Source organism: Podarcis vaucheri (genome assembly GCF_965113315.1).
Source record: "Podarcis vaucheri genome assembly, chromosome: 10".
NCBI classification, from domain to species: domain Eukaryota; kingdom Metazoa; phylum Chordata; class Lepidosauria; order Squamata; family Lacertidae; genus Podarcis; species Podarcis vaucheri.
The window spans coordinates 41,741,746-41,768,644 of NC_138748.1; the positions used below are offsets into that span (position 1 = coordinate 41,741,746).

The following is a 26,899-nucleotide window of genomic DNA, read 5'->3' on the forward strand; positions in this document are numbered from 1 at the left end:
CCTGAATTAGTAAGCCTGCTAACTACAAAGTAAACCCCACTGGATTTGCTGGGGCTGATTTCAGAGTTAACTTGGAGTAACTGGTACCACTGACTTGTCCTGAGAATGCAAAGACCCTTCTGCATTCTGCTCTTGGCTGCTCAAGCTAACCTAGAGCTGCTCCTTTGCTTTAGTTTATGATGACCCCTGCTGGATAGTCCTGTCTGAGAACGGGCTGCCATTTATTTATTTTGAAAAACAAGCCATTGGGAAACATTGAACAACAACAGGAAAGGCCTCCTGAAGCCAAAGAGATCAGGAAACCGCAGCGAGTTTTCTCAGCACTCTGTTGTTCCAGAGTTTGGCACAATTCCTGTCTCAGCGGAGATCCGAGGGAACAGACGTCTGTGGTCTGTGTACTGCCCGGAGAGAGGCTTGGGAAGATTATAGTCACTCCCAGAAAATGATTACCTTTTCAGAAGCAGCTTCTTGCCCTTTCAGCAAGGCACTGAACTTGGGAAGAATGCCGGGATACCCTTATATACATCATGGATAACCAGCTACAAGGACTGTTTAAGGGCCTTGTCAGAAATGTGATCCAATGGGAGCCCACATCCATTGAACCATGCAGCACATCTAGAGTGATTCCAAGAGTTAGATGCCCATCTCCAGAAATGATCTGAGACATTGGTGAATCACAGCACCACCATTATCACCACCATATAAATATATGGTAAAATAAATAAATGAAGAAATAGGTCCCCAGATGCAGAGGCGGAGATAGCTGCTCTAGCACCCGGAGCAGCATACATGGGGCTAGCTGCCTGTGAGGGCAGGGCGAGCATCCTGGGGGGGGGGCTGGTGATGTCACCCCCCTCAGGGATGACACCCAGGGCAGGCTGCACCCACCGCAACCCCCTTCCTCCTCCAGTGCCCAAATGTATGTTTGGCTTCCAAGTAGATCTGGGTCTGAAAAAGCTGAAGACTGACATTCAAAGATAAACAGAACAAAAGGATAGATTTTCAGCTTGCTAGTTGCAAGAGTTCCCCAACAGCCACCACAGACAAAAGCAAGTCATAAGGAGCACTTAAGCAACAGCCTCTGAAAAAGGTCATCCACCCGTCACCTTTTCAAAATCACACACATCTGCCAACAGATTACGGAATGGCACGTCTCATGGATTCAGATCATAACCCTCATGCTGCGGCATAATTTCCAGATACTTCTTTATTATTTATGCATTTATTTAAAATATTTATATACTGCTTTTCTATTAAATTATCCCAAGGGGCTTTCAATAAAAAATTCATCGCAGAACAATAACAATCCATCACAAATAATAAAAACTTCTGTCCAAGCCGGCATCATACAGATGATTCATTTGGAGGACTGTTCATGAGATGTGCCAAATGATCTTCTCAGAGCTTCTGAGTAATCATTCCTAGAGTGGGGGGTGGGGAGGGTGGGCTAATATGTGGTCATCTACAGATGTTGCTTTTTTCATCTCCCATCTCTCCTGATCATTGGCTATTTTGGCTGGGACTGATGATGGGACTTGGAGTCCAACAATATTTCCCAAGCCTTTTTGAATCTCACACGAATCAGCTGAAAGCCACATCTTACTTTTCCTCCTAGAAAAGTATTTGGCTACATCTCCATCATTTCTGACCCACGGAACTCTGCTTTTTATTATTATTTTCCTGTGTGTTTGCTACTATATTAAAAATTTCTATTCTGCTCATATTATTGACTCTACTTTTGTGATATTTTTTGTGTGCTTAACTTCACATCAGTATTTGAGCAGAATGTACCTAGGGGTTGGCTAGGTTGGCGCCTGGCAAGGGCACAAGTGCAAGGCCACCCATCCCCACACTCCCTGGCATGCTTCTCTGGGTGAGGTATGCAGGCTCCTCTGGGCATCTTGGCGGAGTATTTTGGGTCACTGGCATGGGTCATTGCAGTAGCCGTGTGGGATCTCCTCCCCAGTCGACCAGTGGTGCTATTAGAATTGTGAGTGGAGTGCCCAGTGGAGCTTGGAGAGAAGAAATATGAAGAGAGCAGGTAAGAGTTACAGGAGGAGGAAAGGGGGAGGGAAGGAGCAGAAGGGAAATCAGTGAGCAGTGTGAGGGAGGCAGACAGGCAGATAGATGGACCAATGGAGGAGGAGGAGGAGGGGAGGTGGAGCAGAGCACACCTGACCTCAATGGCTGTGGATGAAGTCGCTAGTGGAGCGTGAAAGGTGAAAAAAGCAAACTTTTCCATTTCTGGTCCATGATCTCTCCTGGCTTCAGAGGTGCTGATGCAGCTCCTTGCCAGGTATGCAAGGGAGCCTAGGTACACCTCTGAATTTGAGTGAACGATTCCCCCGCCCCTGTCACAAACAGTTTGAATGAGCAAAAGTTCATACATGTATCCACATTTTCCATGTTGCACACTGATGTCAGATTTCTGGCAGTATAACTCAGAAACCTTTTTGTTGAGAAAAACAAAAAAAGAGGCAACCATTTTTGGATATAATAATAATATAAATCACAATACCTTGTGAATAGTGACACTTCTAGAAGGGCATTGCTGAACTCGCCGATGTTTTCCTTTCTAGATTTAGCCTGGCAAGCTGCTTTCCTTGAAGGGAAGCAATAAAAAAACATTCACATCTCTTCTGTTTTGCTTTTAGGTCTGGATGGCAGGTCAGGCTCAATCGGGTGCAACAAACTCCTCAGGCCTGTGGCTTCAGTGTATAAACGGGGTTTGCGAGGATCTTCGTTTTGAAGAAGACGACCTCAGTAAGGGTCCATTTACTTTCATCTGAGTAATGTGCACTGTTTAAAACAACAGTCATGCATTTTGACAAGGATTGTGACTTCATGCTCACGCCTTTTTCTCTCTCTTCCGTGTGTCACTAGATGCACTCAAGGCAGTGCAAGCCTTCATGATCCTCGCCATCATCTTCTCCTTTGTCTCCCTGGTCATGTTTGTGGTGCAGCTCTTCACGATGGAGAAAGGAAAGCGCTTCTACATGACAGGAGCCATTATGCTGGTTTGCTGTAAGTGAGGCCCATGCAGAATGTGCTGCTTTGTTTTGCTATGCTCTCACAGGAATTGTGAATTATTTCCCATGGGCTCAGGTTGGTTACAATTAGGGAAGCTGAAGGAATTTGTTCTTTGGAAATTTTGACCTGATCTATGTCCTCTTTTGCCTGGGGGTACAGCGTCCAAAATTAAATTGCTGGCCGCCCATGTAACAAAATTTGAACCGGTGAAGTTCCCCCTGTATTTCAAACTAGAAAAAGCTTAGCCTATGGAATTTCTGCCTGCATAAAAACCCTTCTTTTCCCCAGTGCCAACCCTAAACCCAAAACTTGACTACAATCTTGTACTCATCTACTTTGGAATAAGCACAATTAAAACACAAAGAGACTTACTCCTGAGTTGAAAGGAATACCATTGTTCTGTCAGTTAACTATACAGTAAATTCTTAACGAGTGCCTTGTCTTTAGCTACTGCATAGCAGGAGACACGTCCAAGCCTCTTTGCAAAGTTTCCACCTTTTGCATTTGCCATGCCACAGGGAACAACTTAATATCCACCCACACTTACTGTGTGCTGGTATTTCCAGGAAAGAACTTCTAGGGAGTACAGTACCTGATCTTAGATTAAACCACATCAGTGCATCCTGTCTTGCTGGGGGGAAAGGAAGTGCTAACTACAAAGATTCTAAGAACTAGAAAAGTATTCAGAAGTAGGAAAAGTGAAATAAAAGGGGATAGGAAAACCTCAGGTATTCCTGTCTCCTGCTGACTAAACAACTCACACATAAATCACAGCACCTACTTCACTACTTAGCTAAAAGTATTGCAAGGCAGGAGCACTCATTCTGGCTCATTTCACAGAAATCAGTTAGAAGGGTGCATGCACATTTTGCCTCATAACTTTCTTTCTACGAAGGCTAGAGACTTACTTTTTGTATTAAATGAAAACTCAGAACCTGGGCTCCCTTGCTGGCTGTGTGCCTGGTACATAAGTGCCTCCTGTACATGCCTCTCCAAGTAAATTACTGAGATAATCATGGGGCAGTGGGTGCTATTCATGACGATCTTTGGGCTAGAAGCAGAATTCATGTTGAAAAGGAGTCACTTGAGATCATTTGGATGGACCAAAGGTTTATTCTTTCTTTCCCTCCTCAGGGCTGTTCATTCTGATCTCCGTCTCCATCTACACGGCCCGATTTCCACAATACTTCAAAAGCAGTCTAGACCACCACGGCTACTCCTTCATACTTGCCTGGATCTGCTTCTGCTTCAGTTTCATCGTTGGGATTCTGTATCTTGTGCTCAGAAAGAAATGAGGGGAGCAGGGGAGAAACTGGGAGGGCAGATTGGAAATATGGGGGGCTTGTGGGAGGGATGCGAGGTTGCTTTGCTATGAGAACTGTTTGCCCAAAGACATGAATCCATACACTGCTCACCTAACGTGCCCAATCACAGAAATAAATCAGGGAGAGAGGGAGAGAGATTGAGCAATAGACTTTCCACTGTCACGGATCCTGACACCAGGAATGTGCTTGAAGAACCAAATAGCCAGATCTTATCTCTTTTCTCAGAAACTAACACGTGCATCCCATCTTAAAGGACCTTGAGGTTCTGCCTCACTTCAGAAAATCTGGAAAAGTTATAAGGTGCAGCTTTCTTCCTTAAATTTTAGCAGCTATGATATGCTTCCCAGTGATTTCCACTGGGGAGAACATTCCCATTCAATCTGGAAGGTGTAGTGCTGGGACAAGGGCTGAGCATGTCAGGGACGCTGGGGCAGAACCCTGCCTCCCTTTACTTGACAAGCAAATGACATACAACATAGGCATGCCTTGACTGACATAAAGCCAAATTCCAGCATTAAAACCTTAATTATGTGGAATAAAGTTATTAGGGCTCTGATGAATGTCATTAGAGTGTGACTTTCCATTTGAGCCCACGGTGTTACCTATTTAACGCAGCTGCACTAGGAAGATCAGATGGAGCCCCCATGTTGCCACCAAATGGTTAGGTCTGTGATGTGTGTATTCAACAAGCAGTAAGTTTGAAAGGTCTGCTTGCAGTCAGATCTTTTGAGGCATTCAACTTAGGCTTATGGGACCAAGCACCAAATTGGATTTTTATTTTTTTTCATCTATAGGCAACAGGCAACTTTCTCTTGGTTGTCACATAGAATAGGGTTGGGGGTTGTTTTTTAGAATAGGGTTTTATAATATCAGACTTGCCTTGGCACTATAATGTATACCTTAGAAAAGCCTTAAACTAACTATCACCCATTTATTTGTTTGCTGCTTTTCTGCGGTAAACCATGCCCAAGGCAGCAGACCTTATATCCCACAAGAAATGTTGCATATGACTTAGAGCAGTGCTCCAGACACAGGATTCTGCGTAGCTGAATGGAATCGGAGAGAGGCCTTCTCTCTGTTGTGTTGGTTTTAATTCCTCACTCCCCGCCCCCATGCCATCATCTCATATAACATCTCCCAGGGCATGAGAAGTAGTTCAGCTAATTAAATGTTGCAAACCAAAGGCCAAGCAGGAAATGGAAAGAATTATTATGTCATTGTGACTGTCTGCATCAGGGTTTTCAACCCTTTTGGTCTTGCCATTTAGATCACTTAGGATAATGCGTGGAAACTATGAACGTTAAGAGGCTGTCGCTCTCACTGCCTTGCTCCACTCCAGTCACATGAAACAGGGAGAGACAAATTCAAGGCTGCAAGTTTAGTATCAACAGTATTTTTCTTCTTTCTTTTGTTACATTCTCCCACCCACCCCCATGTACAACTTTTGTAATTTGGTGGCTACATCTTTCTATTGTACTTGCTGTTTCTTGAAGTTTGTTTCGTGTGTGGTCTTTGTAAATATTTTGATACAACCATTCCTAACTGTAGGGATATATTAAAGACAAAAATGACAATAATCCAGTTCCCGTTATCAGAAACAAAGAGTCTTGCTGGAATTGATTTCTTTCTCCCATGTATGAATGTTGTTCTTTTCCCCTGGCTGTATCAAGTTTGATTTCAAATATGGGCTGGCTGGGTAATTCAGAGGACCGATGTCAGGAGCTAGCAGAATATAAAGGCTACAACGCATGTAGAGTACAGTGGTACCTCGGCTGATGAACTTAATCTGTTCCAGAAGTCCGTTCTTAAACCAAAACCATTCTTAAACCGAGGTGTGCTTTCCCTAATGAGGCCTTCTGCTGCTGTTGCCCTTCCACAGTTCAGATTCCATTATTAGACCTAGGTAAAGTTCTCAAACCGGGACACTACTTCCTGTTTTGTGAAGTTCATAAACCAAATCGTTCTTAAACAGGACTGTTCTTAAACCGAGGTATCACTGTATCACTTAAACCAAGGCAACTACAGTGTAAACCACAGGTCAGTGGTGCTGGTAGTGGTGCAGAAACCACAGATCTTTTGTGCAGCATGGAGAATTTCAGGCCTCTAGTCCTTGTGGCTGTGAGGGGAAGTTTAAAATACATTGTGAGAGTATGCCAAAAGCTACAAACCAAAGCAAAAGCAAAGCCAATGTACTGTGTTTTTCAAAACTAATAATTTCAAAGCCTACCTCGTGATACTGGTGGACCAAAATCTCCTCAAGATATTTGGGGTCTGTAATGCTACACCTTTAGTCTCCCCACACATGTTTTTTGAGGGCCCAGATTTCATGAGTCCCAAGCTTAATGGCTTCAAAGTATTGTGTTGTTAAATAAGAGGTTTCACTCTTGTTTTGTAACACAATGCCTACAATTATGTTGATGTAGCAGTTAAGATAAGGAGGTGTTAACCATTCCTTGGTTTTCTATTCAAAACTCCAGGAGGTTTGTTGCTGCCTGTAAGGTAAAAAAGGTAAAGGACCCCTGGATGGTTAAGTCCAGTCAAGGGCGACTATGTGGTTGTGGCGCTCATCTCGCTTTCAGGCTGAGGGAGGTGGCGTTTGTCCACAGACAGCTTTCTGGGTCATGTGGCCAGCATAACTAAACTGCTTCTGGCACAACGGAACACTGTGATGGAAGCCAGAGTGCACGGAAATGCCGTTTACCTTCCTGCCGCATCAGTATCTATTTATCTATTTGCACTGGTGTGCTTTTGAACTGCTAGGTTTGCTGGAGCTGGGGCAGAGCAACGGGAGCTCATCCCGTCACGGGGATTCGAACCGCCAACCTTCTGATCGGCAAAGCCCAAGAGGCTCAGTGGTTTAGACCACAGTGCCACCCGCGTCCCACGCTGCCTGTAAGGCCCAAAAGAACCAGTGTGCCCTTAAATAATTCAAATGAATTTCATTTTTGGATTATTAAGAGGAGAACAAAAGTCAAATATGGAAAACTGCTGCTTGTGAACCACACCCAAGTTATGGGATTTATTGTTTTGGGCAACAGGGAGAAATCACGTTGGCTATAATTATGAAGGTAACACTTAGTGTTATAAACAAAAATAGCCTCTAGCATTGTTTTGTAAAGGCTTGTGCAAGAATTAGCCGATGAATTCATACAGTTCTATAATCAGCAGGTTCTCATGTTTCCAAGGCACAGGAGTTTGCACAAATGGAAGAATGGCTTTGAATTTGCTTCCAAGCTTTCTGAAGGGAACTCAGGCAGCATTCCAGGTTAGGTGTGAAACAGCAGGAGACATCTTCTGCTTCCATATGGGCACCTTTCAATACAATCCACTCAATACCACTGCATGGATCTCCCCTGCCCCACCCACATGCAAAAAAAAAGGTTAAATTGCAAAATCTCATATTCATAATTATAAGGGGTGGTTAATTCTTGGCCCCAAGTGCTCATAGCTCCAACCCTCAAGCTCTTCCCATTGTCCTCAACCCCATCTCTATCTCTTTGCCAACTACCTTGGCAAAAACACTACCCTCTGCACCTTCTGAGCGCTGCGTGTTGAAGCATGTGGTGAAATTTCTTCGTTTCTTGGAGAATGAAAGCAACAACACATTCTGAACTGGTTTAAGTGCATACCATTGTATAGATCTCTTCTATGCAATCAGTGCAGACTATCAAATTTGGAAGATCCAGTTCTGGGCAAGGCAATCTGCTCTCATCCACAAAGGTACAGTAATAATAGTAATAATAATTTATTTCTACCCCACCCATCTGGCTGGGTCTCTGCAGCCACTCTGGGCGGCTTCCAGCAAAAGATTGAAAATATATTAAAACATCAGTCATTAAAAACTTCCCTAAACAGGGCTGCCTTCAGATGTCTTCTAAATGTCATATAGTTGTTTATTTCCTTGACATCTGATGGGAAGGCATTCCACAGGGTGGGCGCCACTACCAAGAAGGCTCTCTGCCTGGTTCTCTGTAACTAGACCTCTGTGTCGGGGTTGAACGATGGGGGTGGAGATGCTCCTTCAGGTATATAGGAATGTATTTTAGTGGAGATTTATGATCTGTGGCTTCCTCAGCAGGACAGAAGGAAACAGAGAAGGAGACAGGCATGCCTCATCAAATATATATGCACAATTAGCATTAGAAGCCTGGGACAGGTTTTGGAACAGAATTAGTTAAGAAGACAAGCTCAGGGTGTGTAGTAAAGTTAGTGTTTGTTTAGAAGCTGTTCCTTGGTCAAGCAGCAAGAGTGAGGTCTTGTGGGTAACCAACAAGCCACAAGAACCATGGGAAATAAGTTCTGTCCCTTTAACCCCAGACTAACAGGCACCCAGGGTGTGAAAGGTTTATTATGGGAAAGGAAACCCCTGATCTAATGAAAGGTTTGACACCTTGGTCCAAAGTTATGTGCATTCCCTCAGTGATGTTATCTGGCCTTGATTGCCTGGGAATGTGCATCTGCATAGGCCCCATGGAAGGGAGGAGACCTCTTTGATTTAGGCCCTGGGTTCTTAATTGGCCCAGCTGCCAAAAGTTAGATTGATTAGCCCGCAAGCCTGTCATTGGAGAATTTAAAAATAATCAAGAGTTATGATTGGTTTCGGGGGTTCCGACGCCACGTGCAAATAAAAGATCTGGGAAATAGCTGAGAAAGCACGCTCTGCAATCCGCAAATCGCCCTGCTGCTGATGTTCCATCTAAGTAGCTGTCCTTACATCCTTTGTGATGGAGAACTGTGAAAGCCTCTGAATGCGGAACTTTGAAAGGACTCTAACTATCCTCTTTGTGCTTTAGTTGTGAGTATGTAAGCCAGTTAGATTTTATAATGTCTTTATTTTCTTGCCTGTAACTTTCTAAAGAAGTGCCTGCTAATTTAGCATGTTTTCTTATGTTCTTTTAAAATAAATTTTTAAATAAGAAACTGTTTTGGTTTGTGTGCCTTTCCAGGGGAAAAGCTAATTCCTAGCCTTACGCTTGGTTACGCTCTACCGTAGAATTTCTGTCTGCAAGTCTGTGGATACAACTTGTGGAGTGGGGATAACCAGTAATAACGGGGCACAGCCTTCTCCCTGGGTTGTGGCTCTGGGTTCCCGGAACAGAGGGAGTGGTGGCAGCCTTACCGGTATGATTTTGTCCTGTTTCTGTATAACTTGCCTGCCAGCCCTGCTCAAGAAACCTGGTCTGGCCGGAGAGCAAAGACAGGTGAGGGAGGGGCGAGTGGCTGGGGGCAAAGTTTACCACAGGGTGGTAATAGGAAATATTGAAAACATGGGACAAGTCCAGCTAAAGAATAGTGCCTCCAAGTCTGTGTAAAGTCCTCACAGTATGTTTAGTAACAACCAGCCACTCTCAGTGGTCAACTAATTGGTGGCTTGGGGTAGCGAGGAATAGCAGTGAGAGTTTTCTTTAAGGTCATGTGGGCAACATCTGGCTAAAGCTGTCAGTATTGAGGCTTCTGAATTTCATTGGGAGCCACCTTACTAGTAGTGGTCTCTGGACAGGACTTTGGGGCACAGATTCATCGTCCTACTCTGGGCCCTAATGAGCAGGAGGGCTCCAAATGCAGCAAGGCTGACTTACCACATGTTGAAATAAGTGCCATCTAAAGAGGGGTGGACTGAGGTGTAAGGCCATTAAGTCCTAAAATTACCTAAGTGCACCACACTAAACCCTACCTTTCCCTCTGATCAGAGCATTGTCTGCTATCCTGCATTCATGATGTTTAAAGAGAGAGAGGTGTTGAGATCAGAAGAAACCTTATGGGAGATGCCCTCAGAATGAAAGTTTAAATCTGCATATACACCATACATTTAAAGCACAATTAAGTCACATGGCATCCCCCAAAGAATCCTGAGTACTGTGAGGATGATCTGTAGCTCTTTGAGTAGGAGTAAAGTATAGTTCCCAGGCAGGTATTCCAGCTTGGGAAAATGCAGACAGAGTACTTGTGTTGGAGACACATTTCCTCTTGCCAGGCAATGATTCTAATCTTCTTAAAATTATCATGGGCTACAACCTGTCAGCAAACTCACTAGTCATTTTGTTTGGCTACGTAAAGGACTTCATCCTATAAGAAGCCATGGAAATAGCCTATGTATTAATAGCTGCACATAGGACAATTTGCTCCTCCTGGAAAACAATGCCAAGCCCCTACATTGGACAAGTGGGTTATGAGTATATGGGATTTAGTAAATATGGATAAACTAACTAATATATGGTAATCAGTGTAAGCGAGAGCTGACAAGCTAATATTTATCTACTAAAAAATGGAGTATGTTTGTGATGTATTGGTGTAATAATACACAAGAAGATATCCAACCACATATACTGGTAGAAATCTCGTAAATACCAGCATCGGAGTATATAACAATTATTTATGAACGAGGAATGTATAAAGACTCCCTCTAATTTTTGTTCCTATTTATTTATTAAAGTTCCTTGTTTTTGTTGTTTTAGATACCTATGCATGTGCAAATGGATGTAAATTCTCTTCTCCTTCATTTTAATGTTAGTATCTAATTTTGAAGCTTGCTGCATTAGTTGTATAATCAGCATAATCATTTAAAAAAAACCATAAGAAAAGAACTCACCTTCCTAAAGGAAATGATCTTCCAGTGTACCCCATATTTATATGTACTGTACTAATCACATTCTCAGTCTGTTTGTTGCCTACGTTCTTGCCAAGCAACATGGTCACCAGCTGCATGCAATGCATGTAGTTCAGACTGAAATGGGGATATCAAATGTCTGGATGCTTCCCTCAGGAAAGGCCCCCCATGCACCTTCAAAACTACTACATCAGATGGGATGCAATGCTACAGTCTTCTCCCTCACATGCTAGCTTTGTATCTTCAGAGTGGTTTTGTGTTTCTTAATGTGGGAAAGCATTCACGTTTCCTGCTTGGCAGGGGGTTGGACTCGATGGCCCTTGTAGTCTCTTCCAACTCTATGATTCTATGATTCTATGATTCTAGGTAGTGGATTCCATAGCTGCAGTCTCCGTTGGTACAATCCATCACATGAAGCTGCTGATAATCTAGGCAGGCCCTTACAACCCAGTTCTAAGCATGTTTATTGAAGTGGGACTGATTTCAAAACAAGCATGCTTCATTTCAAAAATGCCGTGGCACCTTACTTTAAAACACTGCTCTTCAGCTGGTAGGTCTGGACCCACTAGAGCAGAGCTTTCCAAACTGTGTGTTGTGACACGTTAGTGTGTCGGCTGCAGTGTGTAGGCGTGTCACACGAATGCTCCCCGTGCTCCTTCCATGGCTGGAAAGGGTTAATTTAACCTTTGGTTTGCTAGTGAAACAGAATGACTGTTTTGAAATGATGCACATCTAAAAAGTGTGTCACCAACATGCAAAGTTTGGAAAGCTCCACACCAGACGATCCAAGCCCTGATCCAAGGTGGGTTGGAGAGGAGCACCATACGGTAAAAGATTAAGAAACGGTTCCCCAAATGCATGTTTGGGCTAAAAATGAGACATAGATCTGGAAAGGATATATATACCTGCATTGAATTATTTTTGTATATTATGGTCCAGCCGCTACAGGAATTGCATAGTGAAGCAGGGATCCTGAAGATTTAATAATTTCTGACCTACAATTTCCAAATCAGTGTTCCTCCTTCATGTGCATCAGGGCAGGATCTGTGCTCTGTTGTTTTCACACAATGCCACTAGAGGTCAGGGGAAGACTAGCAATAGTTTTTACCACTGATCAGTAACGTTCTGGTTTGGATTTGGCAGGTAGAAGCCAAGGAGCTCTGCCTTGACTGCCAATTACTGTAGAAACTGGCAACCTGTACTCCCTTCTGCAGTCATGTCCAAGACTGCACATGCTTTGCTAGTGACCTTGAAAATGAAGGAAGCTGTGTGGCTGATGCACCAGAGACTGTTTTGAGGGAGGCAGAATTGGAGGATGTCCTCCAAATTTCCAGCAAAAGCACTCAAAGCACACTAGAAGTCTTCAGAACATCCTCCCGGTTCTTCCATGCAAATACTGCAGCACCACATCTTCAGACAGAAGGCAAGCGCGTCAGAGTGAACAGAGCCACATGGGAAAGAAGGGAGAACATTCAGCTGATACTACTCTCTTATATCTAACCAGCAGGAGTACAATCAACAAGAGGCTGATAAGTCAAGAGCTGCTTTAGTTTTAGTATTAGTTCTCATGCTTTTCATGAGGTAACTGTGATTGATCAACCCAAATAACTCAGAGCTCTTCATACATGCCTAGGAATAATGATTCCTTATATTTTGAACACTTTAAGGGTGGTTTTGTAACCCCACATGAAAAAGACAGTAAAGGTCAAGTGATTACATCAAAAATTTAGCAGTATTAGTAGAAGAAGTAGGCCACAGTTCCAAAATGCAGAGAATGGCTGGACAAGCATAGCCTCAAACAGGATGAGGCGAAAAACTGGGATGCCATTTTCCAGGGTCCAAAATGGCTGCCATGCTCTTTTACAAAATAATAATAATAATAATAATAATAAATAATAATATAGGATGCCCCTGTTTTCCTGGCACAGTTGAAGGGTATGGCCAAGGCTTCCACTTGCAAGACACCCAAGGTCAACTATTGACCTGTCTTCCGGAGAGAATATTACAGGAAATGTCTAAGAATAGCTGACAGAGCCACTCTAGTATTGTGCCCATCATGAAGGTCACTGGGTATTTTGGGGCCAGTCACTTTCTTTCAGCCTAACGTATCTCACAGGGGTTGCTATGACGATAAAAGGCGGGAAGAGCAGGATGTACACTATCTTGAGCTCCTTGGAGGCAAGGTGGAATAGACATTTAATACAAACATACACAAACCCACTCTCTTTCCTCCATCTCCTTTATCATCCACAGAGAAAATGGCCCCTTCTCTCTCTCTCTCTCTCTCTCTCTCTCTCTCTCTCTCTCTCTTCTTTCTTTCTTTCTTTCTTTCTTTCATCCTGCCTCTTCTCTAATACCAGGATAAAAAAGGGGGAGACATAGAACAAGCAGCAGCAGCTGCCGGCCCTCCCCACTGCGCCATGCTAAAGCCTAGGAAGAAAGAGGGTGAGTATTGTGAAATATTCATTGTTCAAATGCCACTCTGTCTTCTGGCGAAAGAAATATAATGGCACACCTAGCACCTAACCTGTTACATGGTTTTATACACACACACATCCCACTACTGCCCCCTACTGCCATCTCTGTCATCCCTTCATGTCCCTCTGCCCCTCCAAAAAAGATTCAAATATTCACTGTACAAAAGCCAGCACCTATGATTAGACGATCTCGATAAGCCACTCTGGCTGCGGTCCATTCAGCCCACAATTACATGCACTTAAATCCCACTCATTCCAATGGGAGTTGGAATGTGAATAGCTGTGGGCTGGATTACATTCCTCCTGTTTTCATCAAAATGATGAGCAATCACTGAAGCCAATGGCAGTTATGGGGACATGGTGCAACCAAACACCAGATTGATGAGTCAGGCGCTGCAATTGAAGTACCCACATTTGGCAAATGAAAGAATCCCAGAATGTGCCCTTTTAAAGGATGCAGCCACGATTCAAGAATACTTTATCCCCCCCCCCCGCAAAAAAAACCCACCTCCACTTCACATGGCCCAGGAAAAATCTGCAATTATTCTGCAGTATTTTATGTTGGATATTTGCTGTGAGGTGGGAGCCCCGTGGCAAAAACGACAGTGAAATCACAAAGGGAAACAGCATCATTTTGAAGTATTCATTACTTCTTCGTGACCCATTTGCCAGTGATCAAAACAAAGAAAAATTGTTATTTTTAGTGTTCCTTAAGGGTCTAAATGAGCATTTTACAGAGAGGCAAGTCATGTGAGCTGCTGAATTGGTAGCATGCTAGTCTGTTGCAGTTGCCAATGGAAACCTTTGATACATTTACAGTACCCAGAACCCCTTTCCTCCGGTTAGGAAAGTGAAATGCTTTTTTAAAATGAAACTGCAAATTGCACTTTTGCAATTCCATCTTGAAAGCTTGCAAATGACAGCCGGGATTAAAATTACAAGCAGAATTTCAAAAAGCCCGACAATGTGTTGATTCATGACCTCCTGGCAGCTACATCCGCTTCTTCAGCCCCTCGATGTCCCTGTGGCGACTGAGAGGAGTCACTGCCAGCCAAACGGGTGTGTGGCCTTTCCCTCCTTCTCATTTCCCTCAGTGAAATTCTCTGCTCTGTTATCTACCGCCTCTCAAGTCATCTCAGTGGGCTGACTTTATCCTCACATCTTCACATCAATGGATTTATCTTCATCACTGGGGAAGCTGGGATATCGTTCTTGCAGTTTGACAGATTAAGAACTGAGGCTTGGAGAGATTAAAGATTTCCAAGCCTTTATACCTGATTCTCCCTCTATCAGCCATTGTGCAGAAATAAGAAGTGCAAGGTTAATGGGACTACCTCGGGGAGGGGGGGAGAGTATCAGGCAGCCTATTTGAAATGCCAATGTACTCCACTTCAGCCAAAGTGGTTCAAGAAGGAGGGCAAACCTCTTCTCCCCCTCCCCAGTACTGAAAATACCAAAAAGCTGCCTTGCATTTAGAAAAAGACAGGGCAGTTTTATGTCAGGCCGGTGGGTCCAGTATAAAGCAGCCTCCAGGAACTCATTTAAAGGCCATCTCTTAGCTCAGATCCCTAGCTTTTCCTTTCCTTTTTGCAAACTGGATAAACTGTTGGGGGAGCCACACAGCAACCTATTCCATTAGCTCAGGTATGTCCAAAGTCCACCCTGGGGGCCACTTGCGCCTCCTGGGCTGATTTCAAACAGCCCCCCCAGGCAATTTTGAAAAAGCAATCTCTTGCGGCCCCCAAGTGCCTGCCCACCAAAGCCATTTCCTTTTTGTGGGCTCATCACGAGCTCTCCCCTCTGTGCAGGGGGCATGACTAACCCCCACACCATTAGGGAGTCTCTCCTTGGGTCGACCAATCTGGTTGGCCGGGGGGGCGTGGCTAAATCAATAAACAAATAAATACTACAGTACAGTTGATGCTGCAGCGATGGTGGCGGCAGAGGGGTGGCTGCCGCCTTAGCCCAGTGCCGGATTTAAGTAGGCAAAATCTAGGAGGCCTTCCCAGCCAGCCCGCTCCCCAGTGGGCAGTCTCCCCTCTCCCAAAATTGCAAACCCAAGACTTCATGCAAGGGCAAGGCAACGCAGGCCCAGCAACTATGAGACTCAGGGCTAGCCAGTGGGGCCCAATTTGAAGCAGTGGGGCGCAACTTGATTTCTTTTTGTAGGGCCCCAGTTCACAGCCAAAGTCTGCAAGATCTTATAGATATAAATAAAACCGTACAGCTGTTGCTCATTTACTGCACAAGGTTTAGAGAAGAAACAAGGAAGCTTGGGCCTCCCAGATACTGCAGGGCTCCAGCTTCCAATGACCCCAGCCAGCATGTCTTCAGGGATGATGGGTGTTGTAGTCCAACTACATCTGGAGAGAAATTGTCTGCAGAATTGTTTATTCCCACCAGGCAACAAGTCTGTTTTCCCCATCCATTATGCTTAGGCTGGACGCTATTGCTTTTGAAGTGAGACTTTAAAGCCTATTCAAATAGGTTAAAAAAAATATAATAAGAGAATGCTTAGAAGAGATCAGCTGAGCAAACTGTTTAGAGGTGCAGCTGTGCTTATACGACATGAGCAACAGTTTTGTGTGTAAGTGGGAAGTCAAACTAGCATTTTAAAGCTGGTGTACGTTTCTTATGTGTCTTAGGTAAAGAGAGACCATAAGGAAAGGAGGAAAAGTTAAATGGATGGCTGTGTGTTCTATATACCCGGCACTTTCAACACATACCAAAATGTGCCTTTTAAAAGCATAAATTAATTATTTCTAACCCCAAGTGTCTTAAATCATGATTTGTTCCACAAATGATAGGCTAATTCCTAATTAAGATATGCTAATGAGACTGACCATACACCATCCAAAACCACAGAGTCTGATAAGGAGCTTACTTGCTGCTTCCTAGTATTTATCTTGCTCTTCCACTCTTTAGGTTTGCATTGGAATCTCACCTCTCCCCCCCCCCCCATTCAGTAATGCTGCCGTGTGCTCCCTAATAATTAATTTATGCTGATGGTCTTGCATCTCTGCAGATATCGGCATTAAACAGTTCATTTGAGATACCCCTTCAAAGACAAATGTTGTACTGTATTACTTAAATTACAGTTCCCTGGGGAGAGGGGAGTTTCCTCCTAGTGGGGGGGGGCAACTTTGTCATCTCCTTCCATTTATATGCTCAGTTGTTACTTCTGCAGATCTTCCATCTCCTTTTGTTCCTCTATTTTCACTGGAAGCAAAATTTTCTGGACACTGTAGAAACTTGAAGGTCAGAAAGAGAAGAATGATCATATATGTGCCCCCCCTTTTTTGAAATTTTAAAACAAGGAAGTTCAGGCTTGACCACTTGTTAGAATTGTGGCAGACATAAGGATTTCGTTGCTGCCACTGCCAGAATGACCTGCAATGCTCTGTCACCTGCATCAAGTTCATTTTAAACCAAAGCAAACTTTGCTGCTGAGAATCAGCAACAAGAGAGCAACTAGGAGCAACTATGCCAGTGGCTAAAGTCATCCTACCATACACACTGAGAAAGTTTGCAGAAAACATCATATTGAGAGTTCTAAAATCTAATGCTCTGATTAGCCCATTATCAAATGGGAAATGTGTCTATTCTGGTGATAATGACCCAGGCAGGACAACAACATCCCTTTTAACATCAGTGTAATTTCTGCTTGCTGTGTAGCGCTTAAAAGCATAGAGCCATCTTCCCTTTAAAAAGGGGGGAGGGGGGAGATGGCAATCCTACAAGAAAGGAGGGAAAATATTTCACTTCTGTGAGACCTGACTCTGCAACTGCATTCCAAAGCCTGAGGACAGAAGAAAATGTTTCCTCTGGGTGGAGGCAGAACTTTTTTCTCTAAAGGCTTGCTTTGACCAACATTGCATTCATGTGATAAGAAAGTTTGGGTTGCATTTAGCCAAGCGCAGCTCAGAATTGACAAATTAAACCAGAGTTAATCCTATCCATTAATTTCAATGGACCCACCTTGAGTAGGACAAGCATGGAATATCACCCTCTGTCTGTAATGGCTGGCCTTTGACAGCCACATAACAGTTGCCAAAATCATGACCATGTGTAAGGTCATTTCCCTATAAGACCTGTCCTCTATGTGCAGCTTTCTAGTGTAACTCTGGCTTCAAGACAAAGAGCTATAAAAGCAGATAGGTGCTGGAACTGAGTTCCTGTGAGTTCCGGCTGGAAATAAAGCCCTGCCCATAAGTTCGGAGCCCCTCGCTGAGATGGTATAATGTTGGCTAGTCTTTCCAAACCTGATGCCCTCCAGCTCTTCAATAATACCACACCTGCCACCTCTGACCATTGGACATGGTGACTGGAGCTTATGAGACTTTCGGTCCACCTGCAACGCATCAGGCTGGGGAAGGCTGGGATTGGCTTTTTAGGCTGTCACATTTAAACTCATAAATTGGACCCTGGGCTTTGGATGTGTCCTTTCCCACCTCAAGAATTAGTCCCAAAATGATAGGTGCTCTTTAGTTTAAGGGGGAGGGAGCTAGGGAACAACAGATTAGTGTCTGGCACACAGCGATGGGAAGAATTTATTAAGTGCTTTCCTGCCTTGCAGATTTTGGGTTCCCCTTGCCCCAGTTTGAAGGCAGATTGAGGGGTGGTGGCAAGAAACTGTAAGCCAATTGGGGGGTAGTGTTGCAGCCGGCTCTGTGTTTTCAACAACCACCTTGTGCTAGCTGTAGTAGATTGAAGCAGCAACTGCAAGCACATGGGACAAGCTAGTCCCAAATTAATCTCAAAGGCTGGAAAAATGTTTATCCGCTTGCTTCTCTCTATTGTGCAAGATACTGAAGTGACAGCTCCTTCCCACCCTAATGATTCATACTTGGATGGTTGCAGGTCTCCCAGCACAGAAATAGCCCATGCCTTTTTCAAGCATTTCCGTTTTCTTGATTAAATGTCAAACTGGTTAGAAAGCAAGGACCCCCCCCCCACCTCCCTGCCCCCACGTCAAGGCCAATCTAGCTACGAGAGCAGCAGATCTAAGTGTTTAAAACCCAGATCTTCCCCAAGCATGCAGAAAGTAGAGAGAGGCACGGGGTCTGTTTTTAGGAGTAGAATAGAGGCATATCTGAAAGGCGCCTGTAACATCTTCCTCTCCATATGTTACCTCCCTGCAAGATGATCCCCCAGTCTGGTGTGACCCTGTGGACGTGGGGACACCTCTCTGCATCAGAGAACATGGCATTTCAGCACATCAGGAAGGAGCTGAAGGGGGAGATACCCCCTTAACATACGGTAATTTCAACCCAGGAAGATAGAACAGGGATGTATTCTCTCCTGACTCTTGGTAGGCAGACCCTCAAGCAGAATTCCAGTTCATATATGATGCCTGAGTTGCTTGTGTGCCATATAATGCAGAGTTTCGGCCAGGAGTGGGGAACTGTGACCCCTCCAGTTGTTGTTGGACTTCAACTTCCACCATTCCCAGCCAGCATAACAATAGTGAGTTTTATTCCAGCAACATGAAGTTCCCCATCCCATGTTTAGGTTAGTCTTTTGTTTTTTAAGACAGGCATCTGTCTGTGTGCCTGTTCCTCTCTTGGTATGAACTCAGGACTTTCATCTAGAGAGATTATTTTTTTGAGGAAGTTGAGCATTGCTTTGTCTTGAGCAGAAATCAGCACTGTGCCGATTATCGTTCTGCTGATCATAGCTGGAATGTTATACAGACAGTGGGCTGGATCCAAAATCCAAATGAGTCACACTTTAGTTTCATCAAAATTCATAGGACTTGTGACTAGCTTCATCTGTACCCAACCCTATTGCTTTTCAGGGATGTAAAGGCTGCATGATAGAGCTCTCTTGACCAACAACTCTGTTTATTTTCCATTTCCGTTTCATTGTTTAAAAGGAAAGACTGCATGATAGCTGTGTGGCATATGCCTCGTGAGCGGGAGGCTTCAGTTTCACGTGCAGATGCCTCAGCAGGGGTTTAAAAGTCCATGAAGTCTGAAGATTTGTTTCCAATCAAAGTGGACAATACTGAGAGAGATGGATCAATAGTCTGATTCAACATAAGGCGGGGTCATGTTTTAGCATTAAGTTTGTAGGTTTCTGAAGCACTACAAAAGTTTGCGAAAAAATGGCTTTAACACAGACTATGGTAAGACGTTGGAGGAGGTGTGTCCCTGACTTGGGCAGTAATTGTGGTAGAAAATTGTCTTCAACTCTCGTAAAATAAAGTACCTGAAGACAGAATTTGGTTGGTATGAAGATTTGGTTCAGCTGAGGGCCTGTGACTGAGGTTTTCAAAAGTCAAGCCTTATTCATTTTCTGTCATGGCTGTGATTGGATGCTAGAAATGACCCGTGATTAGTTCAGTACATGTGTATAAAGATCGGGGGGAGGGTGTTCACAAACCTACATAATTTGCACTTATTGAAACAGTATGCCAGCCAAATACAGCTGCCCTACAAAATTTGCATTTCCCCAAATTTTGCAATGTATCCCCCCCCAAAAAAATAGCTTACTGAAATAAAACACATATTATGGGGAAATGGGCATAAAATGTATCTATGAAAATAATATACTAAAATACATTATACTGGGCAGAATTGTTTAAAAACACTGTATATATTAGGGGGAAATGCATAGAAAAATATTGTTACAAAGGCTGGGTAACACACCCAATCTCTGCTGAGCAGTAGCAAGATTCCGGGGGGGGGGATTCCAGGCCCTTCCCCAGGGTTGTGTTTCTGTTGGGAATCAAGACACAGTGAATATGGTCATGTTTTTAAGAAATAAGATTTATTAACACATATTTCCCCCAATAGATTTATTAACACATATTGACACCAGGGTCTACTTTCAAGAGCATTACATACCAAGCAGGGCTTGCTCCCCCAGCAGGGCAGCACTGGATTTCAAGGCATCCTGAATGCCATCTCTCTGCCTCTGGCCCAGCCTACCAAGATGGTTCTGGCCTTCAGCCCAAGGGTGCCAACTTGAATTTAAAAAATGGGGGGGGGAGCAGGTAAGCCCCAACCCACATAATTGATCACATGATGTGGTGCCCGCATACCATTTGATGGCAATGCTCATCAACTTTGGGGAGGCCTAAAGAGGTAAAGGTAAAGGGACCCCTGACCGTTAGGTCCAGTCATGACCGACTCTGCGGCTGCTGCGCTCATCTCACTTTATTGGCTGAGGGAGCCGGTGTACAGCATGACTAAGCCACTTCTGGCGAACCAGAACAGCGCACGGAAATGCCATTTACCTTCCCGCTAGAGCGGTATCTATTTATCTACTTGCACTTTGATGTGCTTTCGAACTGCTAGGTTGGCAGGAGCAGGGACCAAGCAACGGGAGCTCACCGCGTCATGGGGATTCAAACCGCCGACCTTCTGATCAGCATGCCCTAGGCTCTGTGGTTTAACCCACAGTGCCACCCACATCTCTTGGGGAATCCTAGCCCCTTCAAATATTTTATGGGGGGGAGAAGCTCCCTTGGCCCATAGGAGTTTGCTGCTGTGCTTCACCCCCTACCTCCTCTTCCTCCTTTTCAGCAGTCTTTGAAGAAAACAACTCCCCCCCCTTCCGCTTCTGGCATCCTCCCTGTCACCCTGGCCACCTCGTTTCAATAGCCTCCTGAAAATGGCTCCCCTATCACTTACCTTTGTTCTTGGGTGGCATATCTCTACATCAATTTCATGAGGAAGCTGGCTTGACGTCAAACCCCACATTTACTAATTCGAGAAATTATGGGGAGAATCTGGCACACAGGAATTTTAGGGGATCCTTTCCCCCTGCAAATCCATAACACTATGTATTCCAGTGGGGATCCATGCTAAAATGCTGATAAATTTTCATGGAGATGTTTTGTTTTGCATTTAAAAATTCAAACTGATATGCAAATGTGCCAAAGTAAACTTAAGATGGGGCAGGAATAAGAAACTGAGCAAAAGCAAAACCATAATTGACAGGTTTGTCTACCCCAACATGCAATGGAGTCGATGGCAACACATGATTAGTAAAAGCGGGATAATGTTAGTTGAATCAGTTATGAGGAACAATATCACCTTTAAACCAAATAAAAATCCTTAGATATATCTAAGGTTGTTTGGTCAGGAGTTAAACTATCACCTTGATAATATATATTGATCCATGTGAGATCAGAAGGATGAGGATGAGATGAGGACTTCAGCCCTTTGTGGTGTTATGACTGTGGGACCACTTCTGGTATGGAAATTTGCCAGGCTCTCTCTCATTCCATCTTTCAATGGATGGAAACCCTTTCTTAGTCTAGGTTTTCACCAGTAACCTGATGTTTTATGATGTTCTTGCTCAAGTTTCAGTACTGCTGCCTCTTGACATTTTATTAGTGATGTTTAACTACCAATGTCTCTCTATTGCTGTTCTCTTTTAAGGATGTACTGTTTTCAGGGTTGTGACAAATCTTTGAATGGTCTTCATTTCAACCATTTGAAGGAGATGAGAAGGAAAGTGATGTTCCTTCTTAAAAAGTCAAGCCGGGAGAGGGAGCTTCATTCTGATGGAAAGAGGTGGAAGGAGTCACACAGACCATAGGGAAAGCCCCACCACACACTCACAGGTCTTTCTTGTGACCACAAAGATATGCAAGAGAGCACAGCTTTGAGAGTATTTGAGAGAGAGAAAAGTATGTGAAAATCAGCAAGGGGTCAGAATAGCACTAATTGTTTCCTCTTATTGTAAGCCACTTTCTTTATTATTTTAATAGAAAAGCACAATATAAATAAGGAAATAAATATTGCTGTGTCAAAACTGCTAATTGTTCCCTTTTATTGTAAGCCGCATTCCTTACTATTTTAATAGAAAAGTGAAATATAAATAAGGAAATAAACCGAAGGGGATCGAGGAAAATCACACAGCCCATTTCCAGAAATTCAAAATTCAAAGACGAGCATATTGAGGGAAAGAAACAGTATATGGAACAAGGAAGAGAAAAAATATGTGGAGGATTTGTTCACTCCTAGTCTACAACATTCTAGCCTGAAAGACTATTTTTTTAAGGTCAGTTTGAAAGTTACCCTTTAGAAGGATGGTTAAGCAAGTTAAAATGAAAAGCTCTCACTTGTCTGATTCATTTTGCTGACTCTCCTGGGAACGCTGGATCCTTTGTACTTAAGCAACATTGCATTTGCTGTCTTGGAAACATAAATGATTGCTGCCTTAACTGTGATGGATTACTGAGCTTCATATCTCTGGATCAGCCTTCTCCATTTTAGAGCCCTCCAGACAATTTGGACTACAACTCCCATCGGCCCCACACCCAGGCTGAGGGTGATGGGAACTGTAGTTCAAAATGCCTGGAGGGCATCCGGGTATGGGGTATCAAAACATAACAATGGAAGGATTCAGAGAAACAGCTCTAGTAGTGGTAACTGAGCCTGTGAAATTGCTGCAAGTGCAGGCTTTGAGTTTTTCCAGTTGTTGAGAAGATGGACAGTAGAGAGGAAAGGGAGGGCTTTTGCCTTTATGTTCTGCTTGTGATCTTCTGAGAAGGACCTGGTTGACCACTGCTGGCAGCAGGACCTTTGATCTGATCCAACAGACTTCCCTGTGTCCCTGTTCCTGAATATTGATGCATTAGTATGAACATCAGAGATGGGGAAAATTGCACATACATTGGTGCCTCGCAAGACGAAATTAATTCGTTCCGCAAGTTTTTTCGTCTAGCGAGTTTTCTGTCTTGCGAGGCATTCGTCTTGCAGGGCACCACTGTATAGGCATGATTAGGGTTCCAGAAAACCCAGATGCTTACATGAGGACCAGTTGCATAGGCTTCTACATTGCAGACATTTTACATTAAACGTGTGGACATTAGGATGAGAACATGGAAACCATGTCATGTCATGGTAGGGATTTACACTTTCCTTTTCAATGTGTGGACTTACATGCCGAAGGGAACTAATAAAAGCCTTGTTTCCTATCATTCAGATTGACGAGACAGCTGAGTTCTCTTTGAGACTCATAGCTTGAGAAATGTCACATTATTCCAATGTGTGAGCACAATTCAAATAAAACAGAACAAGCTTTTTAGTAATAAAAAACACAATGTGAGCATGCCTCTGTGTGTGTCCCCTATATGAAGTGAAGGCATGCCTCAGAGTTTTATGCAAGTATTCAGGGACATTAGCATACATTAACTACTGCATGGAGAGGCTCCTTGTAATCTGATAGTATGCCCCATTCCCATGGTAAAAATCAGCAGGGGACCACAGATGATGGTAAGCAAGACCAGAACCAATGAAGGGTGCAGCCAAGCCAATGGTGTGCAAAGCCAAACAAAAGTAGGTGAAGTATGCAGAATTGCAGAATTGGATAGTGTTGTTCTCTCTCTCTCTCTCTCTCTCTCTCTCTCTCTCTCTCCTCTTTCTCTTTCTTTCTGTCACACACTTCTCCCCTCCCTCCTTCTCTCTGTGCCACTTCATTTATGTGAGCAACGTGGAATTAGAACAAGGTCACATGCACCCCATGAAATTTGACCAAGGTCACATATAGCCCACAGGTTCTTAATCCTAATTTTAAAGGATACATACTTCCATCAGTGTAGTAGCCAGCAATTACTTACTGGACCTCAGACAGTTAGCAAGCATAACTTGGAATTCAAGATGCAGGGTAACAGGTAGCAAGAGAGAGCAAGGCCAACAGCAGCAGGACCATGGATAGCTCCAAGGTAGCCAATAAGTTGTTCCACCTTGCTCCCCAGAGAAGTTCGAGCTATTAAAGGGGTAGTGCTGTGGCTTGTAGCCATAAGCAAAACTCTGCTAATGGATACTAAAATGTTGTTTATTAACCACAAGCTACACAATGGTCAACAAATCAAATCAGATTGCCTAAAAGTTAATCCTTAACTCATATCCCCCTTCTTCTTCTTCTTCTTCTTCTTCTTCTTCTTCTTCTTCTTCTAAAAAAGAAAGCTTTATTAGCCTTCTGCATAGTAAAGTGACTTACCGACCAATATTCTTGCCATCACTTTGGTGCCAGGAGTACCAAAGGGCTTTGTAATGACAGTAATTTGCTGCATTCTTAGAAATCATATTAGCAGACTTATATCTCTTTTTTTTAAAAAAAAATAATAATAATAACCCCCTACCCCAAATGCAATAATTCAATTTTAGTTTTAGAAATTAAAAATTTGTTAGCATTATCCTGGGCACCTCTGGGCTACATCTGCATTGTTTGTAGTAATGCTCAAATGAAGTGTTTGCCTTAATTCACAGTCGAACCTCCAAGCATGTTAGTCATGATGTAAATCAGGTCTCCTTAACTGTGCTTTCCTTTCTACCACAAAGAACATTTTCTTCAGATGCCTGAAATAAATGGGACACCCACTAATGTGGCTATTTTGTACACTGTTATTATTTCATTTAGATGGCGATATACAAATGCCTAGCAGTTGGCATGAAATAATGCAATGAGAAATTACAAACAAAGTGGCAAATGTGAAGGACACCAAAGGCCAGCAGAAAGTAGAAAATAGAAAAAATATATAGATAAGTCTACTTAGTGATGGGAGAGATCATCTTGGACAGTCTTCCAACCCCCAGTTGTCTCTTGTAGTTTTACCAATTTGTGCCTGGTTCTGGAATGACCCTATCAGTGAAAATGAAAGCTGCACATTTCAGGCACATATCCAGCATAATACATTTTAACCTTCCAATTGCTTACTAGCACTTATTTGATCTCATGCATAAGATTACATTCACTTACTAGCACTGGCAGGAGAATGGTAGCAATGATAACATCAAGCCACAAATAGCTCCCATCAGTGCCTTTCTGACACATAAGGATGTGTATAGATTTCAAGCAGGCCAAAAGCTTGAAACTAGCAGAACACAAGGGACATTAGAATCAGGATGGGGAAGCTGTGGCCCTCCAGAAGTTGTTGAGCTCCAACTCCTATCATTTCCAACCATCGGCCACACTGGCTGGGGCTGATGGGAGTTAGAGTCCACAACATCTGGAGGGCCACAGCTTCCCCAGCCCTGTTTTAGAATGTAAAATTTCCCCACATCATCCTGGAAAGAGAGCATCCAGAAGGAAGATTGCTACCAAATGAAACACAAGATGTTATGCTCACTGCCAGCTGAACAGAAGAAAAAAGGGAGAGCCATATGCCCAAACTGGTACTGGCCTAGAACAGCCAAGTACACTCCTCCACAGAGACCCTGGCATTTTATGCAATACTTTGAAATATGGCAGCCATGTCATATATCTATTAAGATGAAGAGGGGTCCTCTGGAAGTGAGCACTCATGTAACTCCCAATATGCCCAGGGACTGAATTAGCAAGAAACCTGATAGTTTGTTACTACTACTACTACTACTAATTTATTATTTATACCCCGCCCATCTGGCTGGGCTTCCCCAGCCACTCTGAGTGGCTTCCAACAAAATACTGAAATACAGTAATGCATCAAACATTAAAAGCTTCCCTAAACAGGGCTGCCTTCAGATGTCTTCTAAAAGTCTGGTAGTTGTAGTTCTCTTTGAACTTTGTGGGAGAGTGTTCCACAGGGCGAGTGCCACTACCGAGAAGGCCCTTTGCCTGGTTCCCTGTAATTTGTCTTCTCGCAGTGAGGGAACCACCAGAAGGCCCTCGGTGCTGGATCTCAGTGTCCGGGCAGAACGATGGGGGTGGAGACGCTCCTTCAGATATACTGGACCGAGGCCGTTTAGGGCTTTAAAGGTCAGCACCAACACTTTGAATTGTGCTCAAAAATGTACTTAGAAAACTTCAGAATGTTCATTTTAGCAGAAAAGGTCCTATTTCCTTTTAGGGGGCGTTTCTCATGCACACTCCCCCCTTTTTTGGGGAGCACCCGCAAAATGTCATTGTCACCAAACTGCCAGCCAGTATCTCCCCACCCCACAAATTTAATCTAGATTCACCATTTTTGGATAGAATCCTACTAGAACACAAAAACCCCAACTGCTGACAACAACCATTTTGCAACAACCCAACAACCCATTTATAGCCCATCTAGAAATACAGTGGTACCTCGGGTTACAGACGCTTAAGGTTACAGATGCTTCAGGTTACAGACTCCACTAACCCAGAAATAGTACCTCAGGTTAAGAACTTTGCTTCAGGATGAGAACAGAAATTGTGCCACCGCCGCTGCGGTGTGGCAGCAGCAGGAGGCCCCATTAGCTAAAGTGGTACCTCAGGTTAAGAACAGTTTCAGGTTAAGGACGGACCTCCAGAATGAATTAAGTTCTTAACCTGAGGTACCACTGTACCTTTTAAAAAGTAGCAGGGTGGTTCCATCTTCCATCAGTTCCATCTTCTGTGCATATAGAGTTATGCAGAGAACAGGGGAAGGCGTAAATCATACGTCAAGCGTCTGATTCCCCTCCCCCTCCCTTGGGTCCATCCCACCATGGGAAATGAAAGCAAAACAGAAACAAAGAACAACAAAAAAAAAGGAGAGGAGAAAACTGTTTTGAAAT

At 43.6% G+C, this 26,899-nt stretch overlaps 2 protein-coding genes across 6 annotated transcripts in view; one reads left to right on the plus strand and one right to left on the minus strand.

Moving 5' to 3' along the window:
• Positions 1 to 4,629, plus strand: part of EMP1 (epithelial membrane protein 1) — a 30,491-nt gene extending 25,862 nt beyond the window's left edge. For both annotated transcript variants that reach the window (XM_082240054.1, XM_082240053.1), the window contains exons 3-5: positions 2,655 to 2,763; positions 2,884 to 3,024; positions 4,165 to 4,629. In XM_082240054.1, the coding sequence (XP_082096180.1) occupies positions 2,655 to 2,763; positions 2,884 to 3,024; positions 4,165 to 4,325 (411 nt within the window). In that variant the 3' untranslated portion in view covers positions 4,326 to 4,629. The remainder of the gene's footprint in view (positions 1 to 2,654; positions 2,764 to 2,883; positions 3,025 to 4,164) is intronic.
• GSG1 (germ cell associated 1) overlaps positions 1 to 26,899 on the minus strand; it is a 112,086-nt gene that overhangs the window by 77,603 nt on the left and 7,584 nt on the right. The gene's annotated exons all lie outside the window — the stretch shown is intronic.